Source organism: Otolemur garnettii, unplaced genomic scaffold, assembly GCF_000181295.1.
Source record: "Otolemur garnettii isolate 467f Iridium unplaced genomic scaffold, OtoGar3 scaffold00059, whole genome shotgun sequence".
Lineage (NCBI taxonomy): Eukaryota > Metazoa > Chordata > Mammalia > Primates > Galagidae > Otolemur > Otolemur garnettii.
Window position 1 is genome coordinate 10,146,325 of NW_003852454.1, and position 21,637 is coordinate 10,167,961.

The window sequence follows — 21,637 nt, forward strand, 5'->3', positions numbered from 1 at the left end:
CACAATGTTTACTCATCTGCTTTGTCCTACAACACACACACACAGAGCTCTAGAATCACACTGGCAATAGTAGTATCAATAACAAAAGTAAAGTTCCTTCAATTTTATTTTTTTGTGCTCAGAGTATATTCTGCCGAGGGTACATGAGTATAGGCAGACAGGATGCTAATCTGAAAAGTGACTTCAATTGTACCTTTTCTGTGGTTATTTTATCAGTTTAATGTGCAGTTGAGTGATTTTGGTTCTGTTTAATATGCAATTTTAGGACTTACCTTTCCTTCATCCTTTTGATTCACTTGTATGTTTCGACAGTGTGAAATACATTTATGGTACAGAAGTCAGCTACAGCTAAATGCGCATGCATTGGTTGACCAGAGAGATTTGGCTCCCTCGTTGCCGTCACTTTATTTATTCTTACCTGTCTCCTTTAGATCACCATTTATGTCCCTTTGTCCTTCCTGTGCATATTCATATTTCTCCTTTATTCTCTGACAGAAATCTATCATACTCTTCTATGCATCAATCCCTTGATTCTGCCACTCTACAGTATATAGTGGAACTCATGCCAGATCTCTGCACGTAGAGAGCTTATATATTATTTATTATGGCTGCATTGTACTTTACTGTGTCAGTTAATGATACTTTATTCAATCAGACACCTATGGATGCTTATTTAATTTTTTCCAATAATCTGTTATTTGCAATAGACAACCTTGGCTGCACAGCAGCATTTCAAGTGCCTGTCTAAACATCCATTCTTGTCTTCTTTCACTTTCCTGCTGATTTCAAGAGCTGTCACTGACTTCAGTAAAAATCCTAGTAGTCTGTTGAACATTTAGTTCAGTAGTAAGTAAATACCTACTGTGGGCTGGGTGTTAGACATATGAAGACTTCTGAAACAGCCTTTCCAGGTGCCGCACTTGAAGTTTAGCAAAGGGAAGTGAGTAAACAGGTTGCAGTAACAATGTGTGAAACCAACAAGCCCAAGATGCTGGTGGGACGAGAAAAGGCTACTGCCCGCGGGTGACAGTGGTGCCGTGGCAGTCTCCGTTACAGTGTGATGAGCTCTGGAGGAGAGACGTTAGCTGAAAGAACGATGAATAATTCTGCTCTCCTATTTGAGTTTTCTTTTTGTCAGGCTCCTCCTGAATCAGAATATAAATTCCAAGACAGCAGAGGAAGTAGACAGTTGTTCACTCAGAAATGGCTGGTCTTCTCGGCTGGCCTGGGGAAAGGAGGTGAAAACACTGCCTTTGGAAAACTCATCATGGCACTAGAGCAAGCCCTTTGTAGTCAGGTCACTGTCCCATGAAGCCTTCTGAGTCCAATATTGGCCACTTTAGATCTTCTAACCAAATGGTCAGGAGCAACTATGATTGTGCACATGTGTCCCCATACTGGGTTATAAATTCTTGGAGTTTCTCTCCTTTAGCCAAGGTGGCGAAGTGTGGGGTAGGGACTATCTTCCATTTGTACTTGGAGAGAGCAGAAGTTGGAAAAACTAGAGGAACTTGTCTGGCATCACTCAGCTAGCAAGTGACACATCTGGGAACTGAATTTAGATCTGTGTATCCTCAGAGTGCACCAAAATAATGTCTGCTACGAAGTACTCCCAAAGACCTCATGAAACCTTTCTCAATAATGAAAGACCCTCCAAGACCCTCCTAGTTCTTCTTAGCTGGTGGCTTAGATTTGGGAGATTTTTTTCCCATGTCCCTACCCAAAAGGCCCACACACTGGGCCTAAGTGGAATAGGGGCATCTTGTCCATGTGCCATTTCCCTGAGAACCCCATCTCCTATGGCTGCTGCCAAATGTCCAGATGAAAGGGAACTTATGTCAGGTGGCCTGCCTTCCCCAAACCATCCATGAACTCCTTGGCTCAGAATTCAGAGAACTAGCCAACCCCTTCCAGTCCCTGAGGTAGTATTCTGCATACCCTTTGTGTTTTTAAATAAACTAGAGCACAACCAATGAACAAATAGGATACTGTACATGGATTCCGAGCTAAACCACCACCCACTAAGACCATAAGGCACGTTTCTGGGGTCCCTTTGATCATGCCAACTATTTTAAAGCAAGGGAAAAGAAAAAAATAACACCCCCCAAAAGTGCATTTAAAAAGTAAAGGCTAGAGAGATGTGTGAAGATAAATCACAGTTGAGGGTGTCGTCTAGAAAGCGTGAAATGTGGCCCACGTGGGCAGGTGAAGGCGGTAATGGATGGAACCAGAGCACCCTGCACTGTGGTGTCCGTCTCGGGGTGCACAGTGGCCTTCACAGCCGCCCTAAACTGGTAATGTGCCCCCTGCAGCTGCAGAAACCCAGACACTAAAAGAAGCAGTGTCTGCAGTGGTTTCCAGCAAGGCTCTGTGGATTTTTGCTTAGGCAGCTGGAGGCACAGGACAGAAACAGCTCCTGCAGGAATTCTGAAGCCTTTTAAAAGAGGTGGACGTTGCCTTTCACCAATTGTCTCCCTTCCTTTTTAAAGGTTGGGGCTGGGCTGAAGGTGGAATTGACCCACTCAGCACAGGTTCCCAGAAGTGTTCTTAAAGATGAAATGATCTCTTTGGATCTTCCCCAAATGGCTTCAATAGGACAGCTCATAGCAGATAGCAGTTTAGCTTTGATAAGGAGTCGGGCACTCAGCGCAACACTGTGTTTTTGTTTTGTTTTTTGTGGACACAGGGTCTCACTCTGTCTTTCAGACTGAGGTGCAGTGTGCAGCAATTCCTTACTGCTCACTGCAACCTTGAACTCCTGCACTGGAGTGATTCTACCACCTCAGCCTCCCAAGTAGCTGAGACTACAAGTTCTCACCACTACCCATCTAAATTTTTTGAGACAACAGCATTGCCCTGTGTTGCCCAGGCTGGTCTTAAATTCCTGGCCTCAAACAGTACTCCCACTTTCGCTTCCAAAAGTACTGGGATTATAGGCCCGAGCTCCTGCACTTGACTTCAATCCCGGGCTTTCTATTCAGTGCTCAGGACCACCCTGCACAATGGGTGATGCCCACTTTACAAAGGAGGCTGAGGGAGGTGGCAAAGCTGGTGTAGGAAACCACGGCTGGTGATGGCCTGCAACCCATCTGCCTCCATGGACTTGGAAAGCTGTTTCCGAACCTGTATTTACTCAGCAGTCATTGCCTATGATTTAAATGGGGAGAAAGGGACAAACATATGAAAAATTAAATAACTATCAATGTAAAATGACAAAAGATATCACAAGACCTCACACGAGAGTAGATGGCAGATGAGTAGTAGAGATAGTGCTTTGAGGATTATTTAGACTGTCTTTACTGTTGGCATAGGAAATTCACCTTGTCAACATGGATAACTGTCCCAGAAGTGACCCCAGGGACCTTAATATAGACTTGCTTTATTACAGTAGGAGTGTAAGTGAGTTGGCACACTGTTCAAAGCATGTGAGGAGCTCCCCACGGTGATTTTGTTCAAATAAGCTGGGTATTGACAATCTGTAGACCTCCCTTTCTTCTACCATTGTGATAGAATAATTGCGTTTTTTTCCTCCCTCTGCAAAGAGACGGATATGTGTATAGAATGAGGTCGTATTAATCAAAGTTATTTCTTATCTGTCCCTTTTTTACTTCCCTTTTGTTTGTTCTTTCTTCTGAGTGGTGATCCCCATGGTAACGGATAGAACCACTTACAGCATCTATAATTACTATTATTAATAATAATGATCACAATAATAAAAGCAATCAGATATAATGAAAGAAAAAGATGAAAGAAAATTAAATCGTAGCTCTGTATGTAAACAGTTTACAGCTTGGGAAATAAGAGCCAGAAGAACCAGGTAGGTCACCTCAAGACCCAGGGACAAGGGCTGCTTAAGAGGTGACAATCAGGGGAGATTTCCCCACAGAGATGATAATATAAAATGTTCTAGAATGTTCCGTCATTACTACTTTGCTGGCTTTTCACACAGCCTTTTATTTTTTCTCTTATGTGTATACGTGTGTGTGCATGTCCGTATTTTAATCTTATAACTTGAAACTTCTTTACATTTGGATGATTACATAACATGGGAATAGAAGAACCCCTTTGGAAATGCTGAAACTAAGAACCAAGTGGAGTGCAAACGGTGGTGATTACTTACCTTTCCATTTGACAAAAATACCTAGAAGTCCTAAGGTGCTCAGCAATTACCTGGGTTCAGGTAGTCCCATGGCGAAAGATCCATGTGTACCTTGAAAGCTCTCAAGAAAAACAGTGCACAGTCTCCACAGGACAGGCCCACCCTCCACCTCCTACTTGTAATCTCCAGAGTGCATCTGCCATTCTTGTATACTCCACTATCTCCCAGAAATGATGGCAAACTTTTGGAGGAGTCAGTGCATTTTGCTGTTGCGTGTGTACTCTGGGGGCTAGCACAGAACTGCCTGGGCATATATTTGAACACAGGAATGAATGACACCCTTCACATCCTGGAATATCTCATCTCTTTATGGGGAGAGGGAAAGCTAAAAAATCACAGTGCAATTTGGGAAATGCTTTACTCTCTTACAAACATTCCATGTTTATGTCTTTGAAAAAATTCTTTAGAGCTTCACCTTGCCTGCTATTTGATGATCCATGGACCATAACCCCTTTACACATAAAGGCAACACAGTGGCAGGTGTGGATCTGGGTCATGAGATCATCCGTATTCATGCCAGCCCACAGTGCTGAATACAACTTTAAAAAAGCAAATGTTTTAAATATATAATAACTTACTTTAAGCTAACTAGAATGCTTAGTGAAGTGGCCCTATTTCCCTATTAAGGTAATGGTGAATAGGTCCCTGCATGCTCAAAAATCTCTAAATGAAACCCTCTTTTATGCAGAGATGTGGTCTTGGGTAACTCAATATGCATGCCCTTTTCAGCAGTTAGGGAGATAAGGCTGCGTTTCTAATAGTGGGATCAAGTGGTGGTGGACAGTAGAAGCAATGAAAGAGAATGGCCTGGGTAGCAAAAGACTGTACCAGAGGGCAGTGGTTTTCCAGGTTTCTGGGTCCATGAGGACTAAAAACCAAAGTCTGTTGAAGAAATTTTAGGAAATACAAATAGAGTCACGTGAGGCCATTCGTCAGTACACAGAGAACTGAACAGGCTGTAATAATTTATTACAGACGGCAGCAGCTGCGTCACAAGAAACTGCAGTCCACCACACTTGTTAACCTCATTTGCAAGATGGACTTCCCACCCCCAGCTCCCTAAGGAGTACTGTCCAGCCTCCTGCTCTGGTGTTATAAAAAGTCCTAGTGTGTAGATTCTCCACTCTTGTGACTGCCCAACAATCTTTTATGTGTCCCTGGAAAACATGACACAGAATCATGGTAATATGATTACAGAGGAAATGATTGGTAGTACTATCCCTGGTTTTCCAATGAGGGAACGTCAGAGACCTTGTACAAGTTGTCAAAACTTGCCCTGCTATTGTGGAGCAGAACACAGATTCCAGTCGGGTGAGTCTGTTCCCAAAGCCAGGCTGTGTCATGTTAACGTCAGTACCGTGGCTGCTTTTCAGTTTTACTGATAAGGAGATTGGGCTTTAGAGAAGTAATAATTTGACTGAAGTTAAATTATTACTTAAGCAGCAGGTGCTGATCTGGTGCACAGACCCAGATATTCTGACTCCACAGCCCAAGCTGTGTCCACTAGCCTCTACTGTCCATTGACTGAATTGACCATCTTCAACATTTACTTTGGGGATTCAATTTTTAGTATTTAGTTATGTATGTAGGTACATATGTATGTATGTATATATTTTGAGAGAGTCTCACTCTGTCACCCTGAATAGAGTAAAATGGCATCATAGCTCACAGACACCTCAAATTCTTGGGCTTGAGCAATCCTCTTGCCTCAGCCTCCCAGGACTGTAGGTGCCCACCACAATGCCCCACTGTGTATTCAATTTTATTTGAAGACATATATGGGTCCACTTGGGCATAAATATCTACTTCTCCAGCCACGTCAAAGACTGCCAAATGAATTTTGCTAGGGTGAAAACCCTTCAGAGAGGACATTCACATAAACCTCCTCCAGTTTGAGCTGTCCTTCCCCAGTCCAGATGAGGCATCAGAGCATCGGGCTCCAAAGCCACCTTCCTGCAGTGGTGTCAACCCTGAACTTTCCATGCGTAGTTAGGATGGAGAGCTGCATCTATGTAGCTACCAACAAAACAGAAGGAGAAAAGATAGAAATCAAAGAACAGTGTAGCAATGAAATCAGTGGCTCTATGCAAGATTGACTCTGATACAGCTTTTTCCTTTCCCATCTGGTCAAAGACAACATGTGATTTTTGTAAAGCAAATCAATAAGTAAATTGAATAAGCAAATGAATAAATGACCATATGACCCAGTAGAGGGAAGGCTATGTGGATGTGAAAATCTGTGTACACTTAGAAGAAAACAGATGCCCATGTGGTTTGTTGTCAAGAACCAATTTTAGAAATGAGATTAGATGCATTGAGTCTGGGCATGAGTTTAATAGATGGAGAGATGGATGGATAGATAGAAAAATATTAAAGAAAAATAATGTCCATTTATCTTCTTGTTTTTAGTCTTTACTATTTCTCAGAAGAAAAATTAGCAGAGGACACAGGGAAGATTTGAAATAAAAGCCAGTGAATAGGCTCTAGGCTACAAGTAATCATCTCTCTTACTGCTGTTTATATTTGAGGCAAGGATTTATGAATATACATCTTCACCTAACACAGTGGTTCTCAACCTGAGAGTGGCGACCCACAGGAACTGTATTAAATGGTCAGGGCATCAGGAGGTTGAGAACCACTGACCTAAGCGGCATCACTGCATGTACATATCTATGTGCGTCCATGTAGTGATGTCTGTGGTGGGAGGCTGTTACTCGTACTGGAGATGATATATGAAAAATGTCTTAGTATGGAGCAGTGACATAGCATTGTTATTATGGATTAGACAGGGCTGTCTTTAGTCCTACCTCTGTAGTAATTTCTTATTGAATGGTAATTTTTCTTTGGTTAGTTTGTCAGCTTTTGCCAATATTGGTACTAGAATTTCTAAAATTTTGGGTTACGTTTGTAAAATTAATTTTACTAATCTGAATCATGTCTTATTTTTATTTTCAAAGGCAAAATTTAGTAACTGATTTATACTTTACGGAAAGTGTCACCTTACCTCACTAAAACATCGGGGACATGTGGGTTATCAATGGGCTCATTTTAGAAAAATTGTTTAAGATGAGTTGTAATATTTATGCAAACTTTCAACTAATGTTGCAAGAATTATTTCCACTTTTTAGAGTTGGACAACCCTTTCGATAGCATTTAAACCAAATTATCTTTCTCTCGCTCCTCCTTTTGAAACTGAAGTGCAGGGTCATGAAGTGACTTCTCCCGGTCATTGACAGAGTTAGTGGTAGAGAAAGGATTAACGCAGGACACCTGGGTGGTCAGTTCTTGACTCTTTCCAATGCCATCATATCAGTGCCATGATTCTCCTTGTGAAGAGTGCTAATCAGCAGTGGTTATCTTTAGTGACTCTGCTCATCACTGTGGTCTGATAGACGCTTCCAGGCATCTCTTCACTCTCTATGCCTTGGTTTCTCCATCTACAGTACTTAGAGAGTGGAGGAGGGAAGAATCCACATGTGGTTGTTATGCCAGGTTCCTTTCCAGCTCTGAGAATCTATGAAGAGTAATGATGCAATTATGTGGGCAAGATTCCCAGATGACAACAGATTTTCAAGTCTTCCTATTTCCTTTTTTGCTTTATTTGGGAGAATGTTCAGAATTAAACTGCATGTCCAATTGCAGTAAATATTTTAGCCCAGGTTATTAACAAAGTGCATCTGATACCTCCCAGATAGTGCCCTGAGACCTCCTATTTGGGGTGGCTATTTTATATTAACAGCCCTGCCCCTACATCGCTAGTGTTGCTGTCTCATTTTTAGTTGTCTGTGGTGCTGTTTTTCTTAACTGACTATAGAAATGAACTTCAGAAAAGGGAAGTGACTTGTTCCAGCTTGTTACAGGCAGAAATACGTCTCCTGCCGATCTCGCCAGCTCACTTTTCTCCTTCCAGTCTTCTCTGTATGAGGCAAAACATGTCCTCAGAACTGACTCGAAGGTTCTCATCTCTGCATGTTCTTCTATTGTAGAACTCTACTTTTTTTTTGTTTTTTTTAGTAAATAGAGGTAATAGGGAAAATAAATCCTTTTTTAAAAGCTAATTAAGTGCTTGACATGTACAGTGTGGATCACATCATCTCAACCTTGTTCAGTGAGAAATGGTTCTTTGAAAAAATTATTTCTGCTAGCGTTTCTATGAGGAATAAGTGTATCAGTGGCTGGAGGTGTAGGATTTGAGTCAGATACCCTTGTTTTTAATGGTTGCTTAGTCATTTACTGACTATGTGATCTCAGGTGAGCTGCCCAATTCTCCTCATTCAAATTTTTCAAAAATTTTTGACACCACAGTATTGACTCCCTTCCAATTTAGGTATTGTCAATTTTAACTGAAATGACAGGCATTAAATGGCTGTGGAATATAAGCTCTGCAAATTGAGATTTTAAGATTATTAACCTTATTCCAACTGTGGCAGAGCTCTATAAGGAACAGAATTTGTGGGATAATACTCTTACTGTAACTTGAACACGCCAGTGGCGATTAATTGTTGCATGCTGAGTGCTTCACCACCTGTTACATGCCACTTATGTGACCTTAACGCTAACATTTCTTGCTTTGGTTGTTTTGTCTGGGCAGAGGACAAGATCTGGACGTCGGTGCAGCACAACAGCACAGGGTTGACCCACGTGCGGGGCGCCAACCCCGAGAACCCCTATACCATGGCCTTGGACTATGGTGGCAGCATGGAGCAGCTGGAGGCCATGATTGACCGCTCGGAGCACTGTGAGCAGGAGGTGGCCTACCACTGCCGGAGGTCCCGCCTGCTCAACACGCCAGGTAAGGCTCGTCCTCTGTGTGTGCTGGGTTGGGGGCTGTCTTCAGTGGGACAGATGGCTCTTCCAAACCCAGAGTATCAAGGAGAGGGATATTTATCGGGGAGGGGGCTGTAGGTACAGTTGTTCACCATGCCAGAAAGAGAAGCCAAGCCAAGAGAGGTCTGGCTAGGTTCTAGTTCTGACTCTGTAACCCAGGGTGTGACCTAGAGAGAGTTCTGTCCTTTTTCAAGGTTTTAGCCTCATTGCCAAAAAGACAGCAATGACAATGGCCATCTTGTGACTCTTATGAGAATGAAGAACTAGAGTAGTGCCTTTTCTGGGAGAGGGAAGAGAGTGTGAGAAGGCCCCAGCAGGGTCTCAGCACACTCATCCCGGAGGGACAATTTATGTCTCAGGCAGAGGATGCTAAAGGAGCACTATCAGGCCAGAGGCCACCATGGCAGGCCGGGGCAGCCTGTGTGTGCACACGGGGAGTGGTGCCTGAGAGGGGGAGGCCTTCATGGAAAGGATTCTTTTTAAAAATAACGTTTGCTTTCAGATATAATTAGACCAATCTTATTTATTTTTTCCTTTACTTATTTTTTAGAGCGATTGGTTAATTTAGTTATTAACATCTTGCAAAAAAATAAAACAAAACAAAACAAATGCTACAGTGGTTCACAAAGACTCAAAAAGACCTTTGGAGGATGTCAGGACAGGTTTGTCAAACTGTATGCTTGCCCGGGGAGTTGGTCATTTCTGTGAATGTCAGTTCATCATTTCTTTCTCAAGAGAATAAAGGCCACAAGGGTACAGTGTAGGTAAGAGAGGGTGTCACAGTCTCTCGCCTCAAGAAGCAGGCAGTCCAGCCCTTGGAAGTGGGGGATTTTGAAAGGCTGAAGAAAAACAGACAATGAATGTCGACACGGGAAGCCACAGAAGCCCAACCACAAACAACACACTGCCTGGCTGATCCAGAATCTTTGGGGAGGACTTCATTCCACATAAGTGAATTTTCTAGATAACTGTCACTTACTTTCTAAGCACCAAAAATCTTTCCAAAGAATTTTTAACTATTGGAAATGAAAATCTTTCTCAAATGGATTACATGCTTCCTTGCCTTCTTAAACAGAGAATTCTGAACATACAATCTAACCTTTTCTTTATGACTCAGGATCATCATTGTGAAAATCAATTACCGTACTCTCCTCAGCTTCAGCCGGGCATGCAGGGCTGATTAGATCCGACGCTGGGTGGGTGGGGCCTCTTCTCCCAGAGGCCGCAGAGGGGCCTGCGCTGCGGAGTCAGTGTTAGTGCTTATTTCTTTCCCTCCCCCTTGGCTGTCGGGACTGCAGGTGCCCTCGCAGCCCTGTGCCCAGGTGTCTGTTCTAGAGATCACCCTCTTTGCTTCTGCTTGTGTTGTTTCCAGGTTTCTAAGGGTCGGGTTTGTGAAAACAGGAAGGAAAATGAGTGTGCGTTCATTTTGAGTAGGAGACGTCCCTCAGTGTATGGGTTCTGTGAATTTAGTGGCTGCACCATTGCCTCTGTGCACATGCTGTCTCCTAACTCGGTTGTTCTGCATTCCCTGATGATACAGGTTGGGTCTGGGGGCAGGTCACAGCTCTGGAGCGAAGGCTTACCTCTGCCACTTACTAGTTCTGTGACATTGTGCAAGTGGCTCAGTTCCTACAGTTTCTATTTTACTATCTGTAAAGTTTGCATGAAAATCCTGAACTCTGTAAAGTGGATGCAAAGACTTAGGAAAAACTGTAGTCTAATCTCCTTGTGCCATGCTTGGCGCCTGTTAGGTACCCAGCAAAACCGAGCTCGCTCACAGCGCCCCAGCAGGGAAGGTCCAAAACGGGTGCTGTGACAGGAAACCAGTGCAAAGGGGAACGTTGTTTGTACAGAAATGGTGTAAATAGAATGATTACAATAATTTTACAGTAATAGAATGGATGAGAAAACTCATATGCACAGGAAATCTCACCTTCTGGGGATGGCCAGTGCAGCATTCAGGTGTGAATCTTTCCCCTCACGTATTCACAGACATGATAGGAACCTGCTACTACGTGTTTGGGTATGGGGGTCCTCCTTCGTCCTCCTTTCCCCATGAGTTCTAGATCAAAGAAGGGAGATGATGGGGTGCGGGGGTGCACATGATGTGTCTGCTGTCTTCTGGTGAGTCGGCGTGGACAGTGTGGCCTGTGCCACCTGACCTTCACCTCCAACTCCTGTTTGTGGGTGTGGTGGAGCTATAGAGTCCTCACTTAGTAACACAGTGCCATAGAGATGTAGCCCCAGCCCGGGACAGAAGCCTCCTGGGCCCCCACCTAGGTGAGCTCCCCTCCTGGAAGCAGAAATGGGAAGAACAGTGTGCACATTTGTGGCCATGTGAATCTGAGAGCCAGCACCCAGGGCACACACCTGGTCTGTCGGATCACTGAGCCACCCCCTTCCCCTGTGAGGGCTGAGGTAGAAGGTGGGGAGGGCACAGACTAGGTCCTGCTTCCTACCTGCCAATCGAGCTGAATCCAGGGGAGTGTAGGAAAGACACACCCCCGTGATACTCTTTTAGGACCCGTATTCGTCACACACAAAACACACAAATGTGTTTCCATGTCGAAAAATATAACTTCAGGGCAGTGAATGTGGCTCAAAGGAGTAGGGTGCTGGCCCCATATGCTGGAGGTGACTGATTCAACCCCTCCCTGGCCAAAAACTGCAAAAAAAAAAAAATAACTTCATGCTATCATTTTTATTAACAACACAGTCTTCCGTTCATATAGATGTATTGCAATTAACAAGTCTCTTATTTGGATGTGTGGATTGTTTCCACTTTCTCACCCTTAGAAACGGTACCGCAAGAACAGTTTGCATGGAGATCTCTGAGAAAGTAACTGATTAGATAGATCCTCAGGATCAATTCCTGGAGGTGCTGTTTCCAGGCAGAGAGTGTGCATATTTTTAAGGCTTTTGCCATATTGACTTATGCAATGTATCAGGGTTGTACCGATTTATACTTCCAACAACACTGTGGGATTGAGTGTCCATTTCTCAGCAAAAGGTATTATCATTTTACTTTAACTCGGACAATTTGATAAATGTAAAGGGGGATCAAAGACAATTATATTGTTTGCTGTTAATTTTTTTTTTTTAATGGGCATGCTGATTTCTATAGCTTATTGGCTACTACTAACTAGAGGCCAGGGTTACTAGAAGCAATAAAGTATTTCACACTGTGGCTGCAGGCAGATTAAAATCAGTAGGAAGAGAAAGTGTAGGATTCCTTCTTGCTATAGATTCTTCTGGTACAGTAAGGAGCAAGGCCTTGGCCCTTAAAGATTTTCTGAAAAATCACTGACATGAGGCCGAGTGATTAATAGGAGAGAAAATGTACAAATTTATTTATCGTGTATACACAGAAGCCTTCAGAATGAAGACTCAAAGATACAGAGGAAATTGCCTTTTTTGGATAAGGTCTCACTCTTTTTCCTGGGCTGGAGTGCAACTCACTGTAACTTCAAATTCCCAGCTCAAGCAACCCTCCTGCCTCAGCCCTTCTGAGTAGTGGGGCCTACAGGCACGCACCATCATACCCGGCTGACGTTTTCATTTTTTTGTAAAGACAGGGTTATATTGGTCCCGCTGTTCTCAAACTCCCGGGCTCAACAATCCTCCTACCTCAGCCCCCCAAAGTGCTAAGATTATAGGCATGAGCCACCACACTCAGACCTGGAAATTGTCCATTTTTATGCTTACGCTTAACAAAGTGTGAATAGCCTTGTAGAAATTTGAACAGAAGAGGTATGATCTAAGGCTAACAAACTGAGCAAACCCAGCAAGGCCTGTGTCCAGATTCTTCCTGGCCTCTATAAAGAGCACTCCTTCCTTCTGGGTGTGAGACAGGACCCTCTATGAAATGGGGGTCTTAGGATCTATGCTCAACAATGTAAGTCAGGTAATTTCTTCATGGCTGGTTTCTTTCTTTCTTTTTTTTTTTTTTTTTTTGCAATTTTTGGCGGGCCGGGCTCAAATCCACCACCTCCAATATATGAGGCCATCACCCTAGTCCTTTGAGCCACAGGCGCTGCCCCATGTCTGGTTTTTACACATAGTAATTTCAGATTTTGTGGTTGGATTCTGGGAAAAGTGGTTCTGGCTTCTATGAGCACCTTGGGGAGGAGGGGCTCTAGTTTCTTTGCCTCCGGGGAGAATGGGACTGAGAGGCAGGGGTCAGGGGGTCAGAGAGAAACTTTTGCTTCTGAGGCCTTCACTTTGGGGTACTGATTTCTGAGCCCATCAGTACCCAAAATAGATAATATAGAGAGAAAATAAAGAAGGCAAGATGACGTAAAATAAGAAAATATTAAAATGGCCACCAACCGCTGAGGTTTCTTATGTTTGAGGATGTGTTTGAGGGACGGTACAAGCATAATCTCTAATCCAAAGAACAGACCTGCACAGTCAGGGGCATCCCCATGTAGGATTTTAGAAAACAGAACCTCGGAGAGAATAAGATGCTTGTTTAATGCCACCAGCCTGTGTGGGAGGGGGATGGGGGATCCTAATTCTTTCAAGCAGCTTTAGCAAAAGTCAAAGCAAGAATGCTGTTTCTGATACACCATGTAAAGCCCCCCCACAGCCAAAAGTCACAAAAAAGTGGAGTAATTAGGGAAAATGTGCATTTTTATGAATTTCTTTACTGTGTAGGAAAACAGAGCTGAAGAGAGAAACCAAGTAGCCAGAGCCTTATGTGCCAAGGCCACAGGGTCAGGGTTGCTTGTGGGCAAATTCCAGGGCAGCCACAAAGGGATGGTGCCGTCCTTGCTGGGCTCACACACTCCTGCATGGGTGTCCTGAGTGGTGTCCCCAGAGCCTGGAGCTGATTCCACTCATCTAGGGGCGGCAGAAGGAGGAGGAGGAGGAAGATCAGAGGGTGAGGTCACACATGGCTCACCACTGGGTCTTTTTCATTCAGTTGTGACTGAATCATGACACTACCATTTTCTGACAGCTTCCTCTGATGCTCTTCCCCAGAGCTACACACAAGCGCTACCCAGTAGACCGTGTCATCTGTCTCCTTAGCTGAAGGGTTTGTACTATAAACTCTCTCCAGTGTCTCTCCAAGACAGAGGGGTCTGTGGAAGAGGTATCTTTGTGAGTCCCCCTGTGTCCCCTCCCTGCACTGGTGACTTTCTCCCTTGCACTTTCTGCAGGGCCTCAGGCCTCCTGCTGCAGAGTACCTTCCAGGATGAGGCAGGAACCTCCAAACTGCCAGTGATCAGCCATACTTTTTTGGGGGAGGGGCAACTTGTCCCTGGGGGATAAGGCGCAGCCCTTTTCTCACTGGTCAGGACCCTTTTCTCACTTGCCTAAAGGAATTTTTCCAGAGTCCTGAAGGGAGCGTGGATGAACATATGAAATGAAATGGGACCCAGGTCCAGGAAACATAAAGAGGACAGAAAAATAAATATTGAACCCACAGTCTGACAGGTGCCTTAATTATGTGGCCAATTAGCTCCATAACCCACAACTTCCCCCAGAGAAGGACAGCAAGATTGAAGGGGGCAGAGGAAGGTGATCCAGGGGAGGCAGGTGCCCAGGTCCCTGGGGAGAATGGACATGGCAGGCATTCCTGTCCTAAGTTCTGTCCTCATGCTCCGTGGCACCCCCGGCTTTACTCCTGGTAAGAGTGTCTGGTACATCCGTCCTTTGCACTTACCACTCTGAGGAATGAGTGTTTGCGAGGACCCTCCCCAGTAAGGCTGTGAGCTCTGAAAGGCCTAGGTAGGAAGTCAGCTCTGAAACACATGAAACTATTGAAAATTTAGACTCTATTACTTTGAGATCTAATAGCCGTAGGACAGCCTGAGCTGGAGTTTACTTTGGTTTTTCCGAACAGAAAGCATTTGCAGAGTGAATCAGTCAGGCAAACGAGATTGCCAGGAGGATTATCTAAGTTCTTCAGAGGAGCTGAGGATACAGTGCCCCGAAGCACTTCCGAACCCCTATTTACCTACCAGTAATGGGGCTGTTAAAAGTCATCCCTATTTATTCATTCACGCAGGCTCCCTGTTTTCTTGATGCAGTCAGCTGCCCTGCCTAGTTACGCTCCAATGGAATTTAAAGGGATAAATCCTATTTCTTTTGAAGCATTCTAAAATTCTCTCCTTTTTTTCCTTTTCCCTTAATAACTGATACATTGATAAATATGCAGGTAACTGGTTACACTTACCATACGCAATAAATAATCTATATTAAACAATATATACTATAGTGTGTATGCAACGTATTAGCCACGTAATATATATTTCATAATGTTATATATATTCATAATATGCTCTTTGTATATCCAAATAGATCCCTAAGTGCAGTTGTGCATATGAAGCCTCATGTTCTTTGTAATATTCAACTTCCCATGGGTACAAAACTAATGATTAGGGTTAGAAACCTAATACAAAGTTGTGATGCACAGAAGTCAAATTACTAGTAGAAAGGAAGTAGCCCATCAGGGTACTCTCTGGTTTATTAAACTAGAACTGTTTTATCCCCAGTGTTTGTACCAAATAAGATCAATTTCAAGAACTTACATTTCCAAAAAAAAAAAAAAAAAAAAGAACTTACATTTCATTTCATATGCTAAGTATTTACTGAGAATCTGCCATATGCCAGGCACTTTTCTGGACAGGATTATAGGAGGGATGTCGGAAACACACACAGATACACACACGCTTATATGTACCCACAGTTCATGAAAACAGTGAAGTAGAAAAGTCCAGAAGAATGAGGGGCCAGAGAGTGAGTGGATGTGGGTAGCTGTGTTTCGGAGGGGACACTGGGGAAGGCCTCCAGGCAGGATGTGGGCACCTGCCTCGGGCAGAAGATTCAAGGTTGAATAATATCCAGAAGGCAGGCGTAGATGGAGGGGGAAGGTGAGTGGGAGGAAAGTGAGGGTGGGGCTCTCCACAGGCCACATAGAGGAAGGTGATGACTGTGCCGGGAAGTCACTAGAACAAGCAGGGGTCTAGTACCTTTTCTCATCCTGTTTCAAATCCATCGTGCTGTCAGTTTCTGTGAGTCAGGCTAACCCGGTGTCCATAATTTGCTAAACACACAGACATTTTAGCTCATTCCTCATTGCTGGGGAACCAGAAACAGCTGGGAGCTCATGTCTTCTATCTCTTCATAAACCCACACTAATTTAGGGCTCTCCTCCGAAGGCTTGGAGATCACCTTGGATTACCTTGGATTCAGGGCAGTTCTCCTGTTCTTTCCCCCCAATTTAAATGGACCTGAGAGTGCTTTGATGTTTCACCCATCACTTAATTGCTGCCAGCCTGCTTGCACCACCTGCACAAATCTTGGGAGATCTGTATCAAGCAGCTGAAACCCTCACTTCCCGTGGCACCACCCTTGCACCCCTATTTTCCCCTTTTTTTCCACCCTCCCTTCCTGTCTTCCTTTGCCCTTTCCTAACTTCCCTCTTTCTGTCCATCCTCAGGGATGGAGAACTCAGTGTGTGTAGAACTAATCCCAAAGTCGATAGTCCTCTCACTACACCTGGTGGCCACCATACTACTAAAAAACCATCTTGTTACAGGAACTGCCTAATCAGACATACACACCTATGCTGTGCTGTGATATCTGGAAGACAAAATAGCAGGGAAGATTTAGAAATTTCTAAAGATTAAGAAAAAAAGAAAACCTCTTTCTTTTCTTTTCTTTTCTTTTCTTTTCTCTTTTCTTTTCTTTTCTTTTCCTTCCTTCCTTCCTTCCTTCCTTCCCTCCCTCCCTCCTTCCTTCCTTCCTTCCTTCCTTCCTTCCTTTCTTTCTTTCCTTCCTTCCTTCCTTCCTTCCTTCCTTCCTTCCTTCCTTCTTTCTAGTCTCACTATGACACCCTCAGTAGAGTGCAGAGGGTCCCTGAAACCCAGGCATCATGCTATAAGAAAGTCAAAGAGGCTGGGTGTGGTGGCTCACACCTGTAATCCTAGCACCCTGGGAGGCCAAGGTGGGTGGATTGCCCTGAGCTCAGAGGTTCAAGACCAGCATGAGCCAGAGTGAGACCCCATCTCTACCCAAAAATTGCCAGGCGTTCTGGCAGGCGCCTGTAATCCTAGCTCCTTGGGAGGCTGAGGCTAGAGAATCACTTAAGCCTAAGGACCCAGGGGTTGGTGGAGGTTGCTGTCAGCTATGATTTTACAGTACTTTATGGAGGGTCACAAAGTGAAAGAAAGAAAGAAAAAGAAAATGAAAGCAAAATTAAAAAAATTTTTTTCTTAAAAAAGAAAGTCAAAGAGCTACATGATACTGGCTAAAATAACAGCAGTATCTGGACTGTCTAGATACTACCCCAAAGAAATACATTGAATACAGGGCAAAATCAGGAGTCAAAACAAGTTTGTCCAGCTGAAGGTCTGGGTTCTTAGACACTCATGTCTTGCCCATTAAAGAGTCAATTATATTTCAGGCTGGAAATACCTCTGGCCCTCCATTTTTTCCTCTTGGGGAATTTTGTCATCTTTAAAATAATTCAGCTATAAATGTGGCTATAGGACTTTGCCACGGGTCTTATGAAAATAAAAATACATGAATCAAGTCAGTGGACTTCCCTGTGCATGAAAGCCACCTTTCCTAATGTCCTAGTAACTCGCTCTTAGTGTCTCACTGGGAATATGAAGTCAAAATTAGGCATGGGCATATGTTACCAAGAAGGGGGATACCTTAGGGAAGCCAAAGATGTGGGTGTGAGTCTGTGGAGAAAAGAAAACTATCCTGTGTAAATTCAAGAGATGACATGTGCCTTACTGTATGTGAATTGCTGTTCAGACCATGAATTATTTAAATAATCAAAGTGAACTGTCCAGGAATCCACACTGAGACCTTGCACAAAATAGAGTGTGCAGTGGTGTTCTCAAAGCTTTAGGAAAGGCCATGCTTACTCCCTTTGTCTCAAACATGTGTACAGAAAGAAGAATCCTATTTTCTAATCTTAAGACATGGTACAGTGCCAGTGAGAGGAAAAGAGCGTGAATTCTGGAATCATAAAATTGGGTCTTAAATTTTGCCTCTTCTGCTTATTAGCCAGGAAATATTGAGCAAGTTACAAGGGCCTTCTAGGCCTTGGCTTCTTTGTTAGTGACATCTAATGAGGTAGATGCTGTGTCTGCAACAGAGCAGACAGTCTAGTACTGCTGTTATTTTAGCCAGTGTTTTATTACATTATCTCATGGGTCAGGAGAACACTAGCTCCCCTAACTATAATACCTAATAGGAGAGTGTGGCTGCTCCCCAACTACCTCTAGTGGTTTTCAGCAGAGGGCCTCAGAATCGCTCTGTGGGTCCAAAGGGTTCAACTTTGGAACTTGCCTCTTGCCGGCTTGTGGGCACATTCACTTTCTAAACGTCAACTTACTGGTTTGTAACGGTGGTGTTTGTCCACCTCTGGCAGCACCATTGAGAGTATAGAATTAAGTCTGTGTTCCTTTCCCACACCTGCCAACTGCCCAAGCCTACTCCTCCAGCCTTCTATTTTAATAACTGTACCCTCATCTTCTGAAGCCAAAACCTAGGACTCAGTCCGTCCTCGTCATCTCTGTTCTTCCTTCAGTATCAACAAGTTCAACAGCCTCTTCTCTCATTCCACAGCTACCACCTGTATTCATGCTCCTCTGGCTCCCCATCCTGGACAAGTGCAGTAGACCCCCATGCCCCTCGTACACCTCGTTCCACCTCCCTGCGGATGGTAGCCAGCGTGATGATCTCTTCAAAAGGAGATAATATAACCTGGCTTCAAGCCTTTCCCACTGCGCTGGGAATGGAACCGGCCAGCTCCTATGCTCCCTGGCACCCGCCATGTCAGCCCCACTTCTCTCCTCTCTGCTCCTCAACTTTCTTGTCCCTCTCAGGACTGCTGCCCTGGCTACGCTCTCCACTCGGAAGCCTATTCCTCTCCCACACTCGGCTCTGTCTGCTGTTTGACTCCCCACGTAAACTTTACACACCACTCGTCCCTCTTTGCCACTTTGTTGTGTTTGAAGATTCTGCACAGAGGTCACTGTCGTCTGATTTATTTGGTCTCCATCTTTCCCTAGCAGTAGCATGCTAACCTCTTCAAAGAGGGATCTTCTTTGACTTGTTCTTTATTCACCAAATGCCTGGAATTGTATTGCATTGAGTAAAAGTTTAGTAGGAAGTTGCTGAAGGGATGGAAGCTTCCTTCACAGTGACTCTAAGCATTCCCGGTGTTCCTATTGTGTCAGAGGATCAGTGATGAGACAGGTGTGCAGCCCGCCACAGGGAGCCTGGTGGGGCAGAGCCGCTTCCCGAGGCCAGGCAGGGCGCAGAGAGCGTGCCTTCTCCCCAACTCCTGGAGCCTCTGCTGGGTTTTCCGTACCCTCGATCAGGTTACTTATGTGTTATGGGCCTCAAGTTTCTCCGCTTTCATGCTAGACAATTATCTTTGACGTTCTTCAGTATGCTTCCTGCCCTGCCAGTCTCTGTACTAACCACACCAGTGAGTTAAAATGCATGTCCCGGTTTATCACTTTCTTGCCATAGTCAAAGAATGAGAGGTTTGGTAAAATTCAACAACCCTCCCCTCCAAAAAAAAAGAAAGAAAGAAAAAGAGAGAGACTTTTGTGAGATTCTCGAGCCTCTGGAATTGCTAATGTGTTTATATAGTAGGTAGCATTTTTGACACTTTCATGCACCTAATCTTCTCAGGACATACTCCTTGTAAGGTAGTACTGATTGTTCAGAGAAGGTATGAAATTTCCCCAAGGCCGTAACAACTCAAGAATAGCAAGCAAAAGAAGTTCCTACCTTAGAGTACTAAGCATCTATGACATGTTTGTAAACATCTTGGTGGGTAGTAGGGTACACATGGAAATGAAACTTATACTACCACCTGCAGAGATGAGGCGGGGGTCTACACAGACCTTGCTACACTGTATCACCGGGCTGTGGGTGGAGCCAGGGCTGACTGGTCTGAGTCCTCACTGGAACCTTCCCAAAGGCTGAGAAACACCAGTGAAGAACTGGGCTGTGTGCTCTCAGCACTCTGTCTGTCTGCTCTAGGGGTATAACTTTAATTTCCATGAGTATCCTACTAGCCTTGTGACTAGATGAGGTATTTTCCACCTCTTGGCCTCAGTTTCCCCATCTCTAGGAATGAGCATGATGACTATGAGACTAAGCCTACCCACAGCATCAGAAGGATGAAAACTGTTGGGAAGTTGCATTTGTAACTTTTCAGTTTACTTAAATTGTTCTGATTTGATAGAAGTGCCTCTCTAAACAAAATTTTCACAGTCTGCTCATTTTTGCTGAGGAGACAGAGTAGGTGAATCATGGCGTTTTCATTCCTCTCTGCATGGGGTGTGGGGTGTGTGTGTGTGTGCAGGGTCTGATGAGAATGCCACGCACTGTACTTTTTATATGGCAATACTGCTCTCACCAAGAAGCCGGGAAACTTCCTGAGATTGGTACATCATAATCTCAGTATGGTGCAAGGAAATGTCTGAGGCTCAGAAGCAAAATAATAATAATAATGACAACAACAACTTTCCCCTGCTCTGCCACTTCTTTGCCGAATGGCCATTGTTGGGGTTTATAATCTGAGTTTCCGCATCTCCTTTTCTCATCTGCAAAATAGATAACATTTTGGCCTAACTCGCAGGCTTTATAAGGATGGCAAATGCGTGTGTAGAAGGGGCTAGACATGGTGGCTGCTATTATTTAAAGCAAGGATCCTCAAACTCTTTAAACAGGGGGTCAGTTCACTGTCACTCAGACCGTTAGAGGGCCAAACTGCAGGCCCTGGGACAAGTCGGCTGCTAAGCAGGACAGGCAGTGGCAGCAAAAACACCCGGCAGGCTGGATAAATGTCCTAGGTGGGCTGCATGTGACTCTCGGGCCATAGTTTGAGGACATCTGACTTAAAGAGTCAATCCCTCTGCAGGCAAAAAGGGAGACTATGTTTATACATTAGGGGGGTGTGATGTGCTCTGGAAAGGAGAACCCGCTTCTAGTTAGGTGAATTCTGGAGATTTTCTACAGAAAGGTAGCACTTTTTAGGCATGGGGTGGGAGATATGAGTCACTCTGGGTTCAGGTAAGTGAGGGGAGAAGGCTTGGAGGGAGGAGAATGTTGTCCCCCCTCAGGGAATGGGCGGATTATGGGGAGGAAGCTGTTTAAGTTCTTGCTTAGTTCAGGTAGGGAAGATGGAAGGAAGGAAGGCAGGGGTCTCATGTGTTTCAGATACTCTGCAGTATGATTCTCTAGTCTGGAAAGTCATTGCTTCACTTAATGAAGACACTTGAACTTGACAGTGATATAAGGAGGGGAAATATGTGGCAAAGAAAACTGACTGGGTTGGTAGAGGGCACACACAGGGAGACTAGGTGCATATCTAGCCCAGTGGTCTAGAGAAGAGTTCGGAAGCATGAGGGGTGGGTCATAGAAATTGAAAGGAAAATACAGACATAAATAGCACCCAGATGGACACACCCACTAGTCTTGCCTGGTGAGTGAGTGGTTTCAAAGAACAAAGAAAGGAGATTAGAGAACAGTGCTGTTTTTAGACATGGGAAATATAACCCATGCCACGTGACAATTTAAAAACTTTTAATAACAGGCTTGGCACTCGTAGCTCAGTGAGTAGGGTGCCAGCCACATACACTGAGGCTGGAGGATTCAAGCCCAGCC

General features: G+C 44.3%; 1 protein-coding gene across 1 annotated transcript in view; it reads left to right on the forward strand.

Moving 5' to 3' along the window:
• Nucleotides 1–21,637, forward strand: part of CNTNAP5 (contactin associated protein like 5) — an 801,226-nt gene that overhangs the window by 535,165 nt on the left and 244,424 nt on the right. The window contains exon 13 of the mRNA XM_003792647.1: nucleotides 8,751–8,951. Coding sequence (XP_003792695.1) covers nucleotides 8,751–8,951 — 201 coding nt within the window. The remainder of the gene's footprint in view (nucleotides 1–8,750; nucleotides 8,952–21,637) is intronic.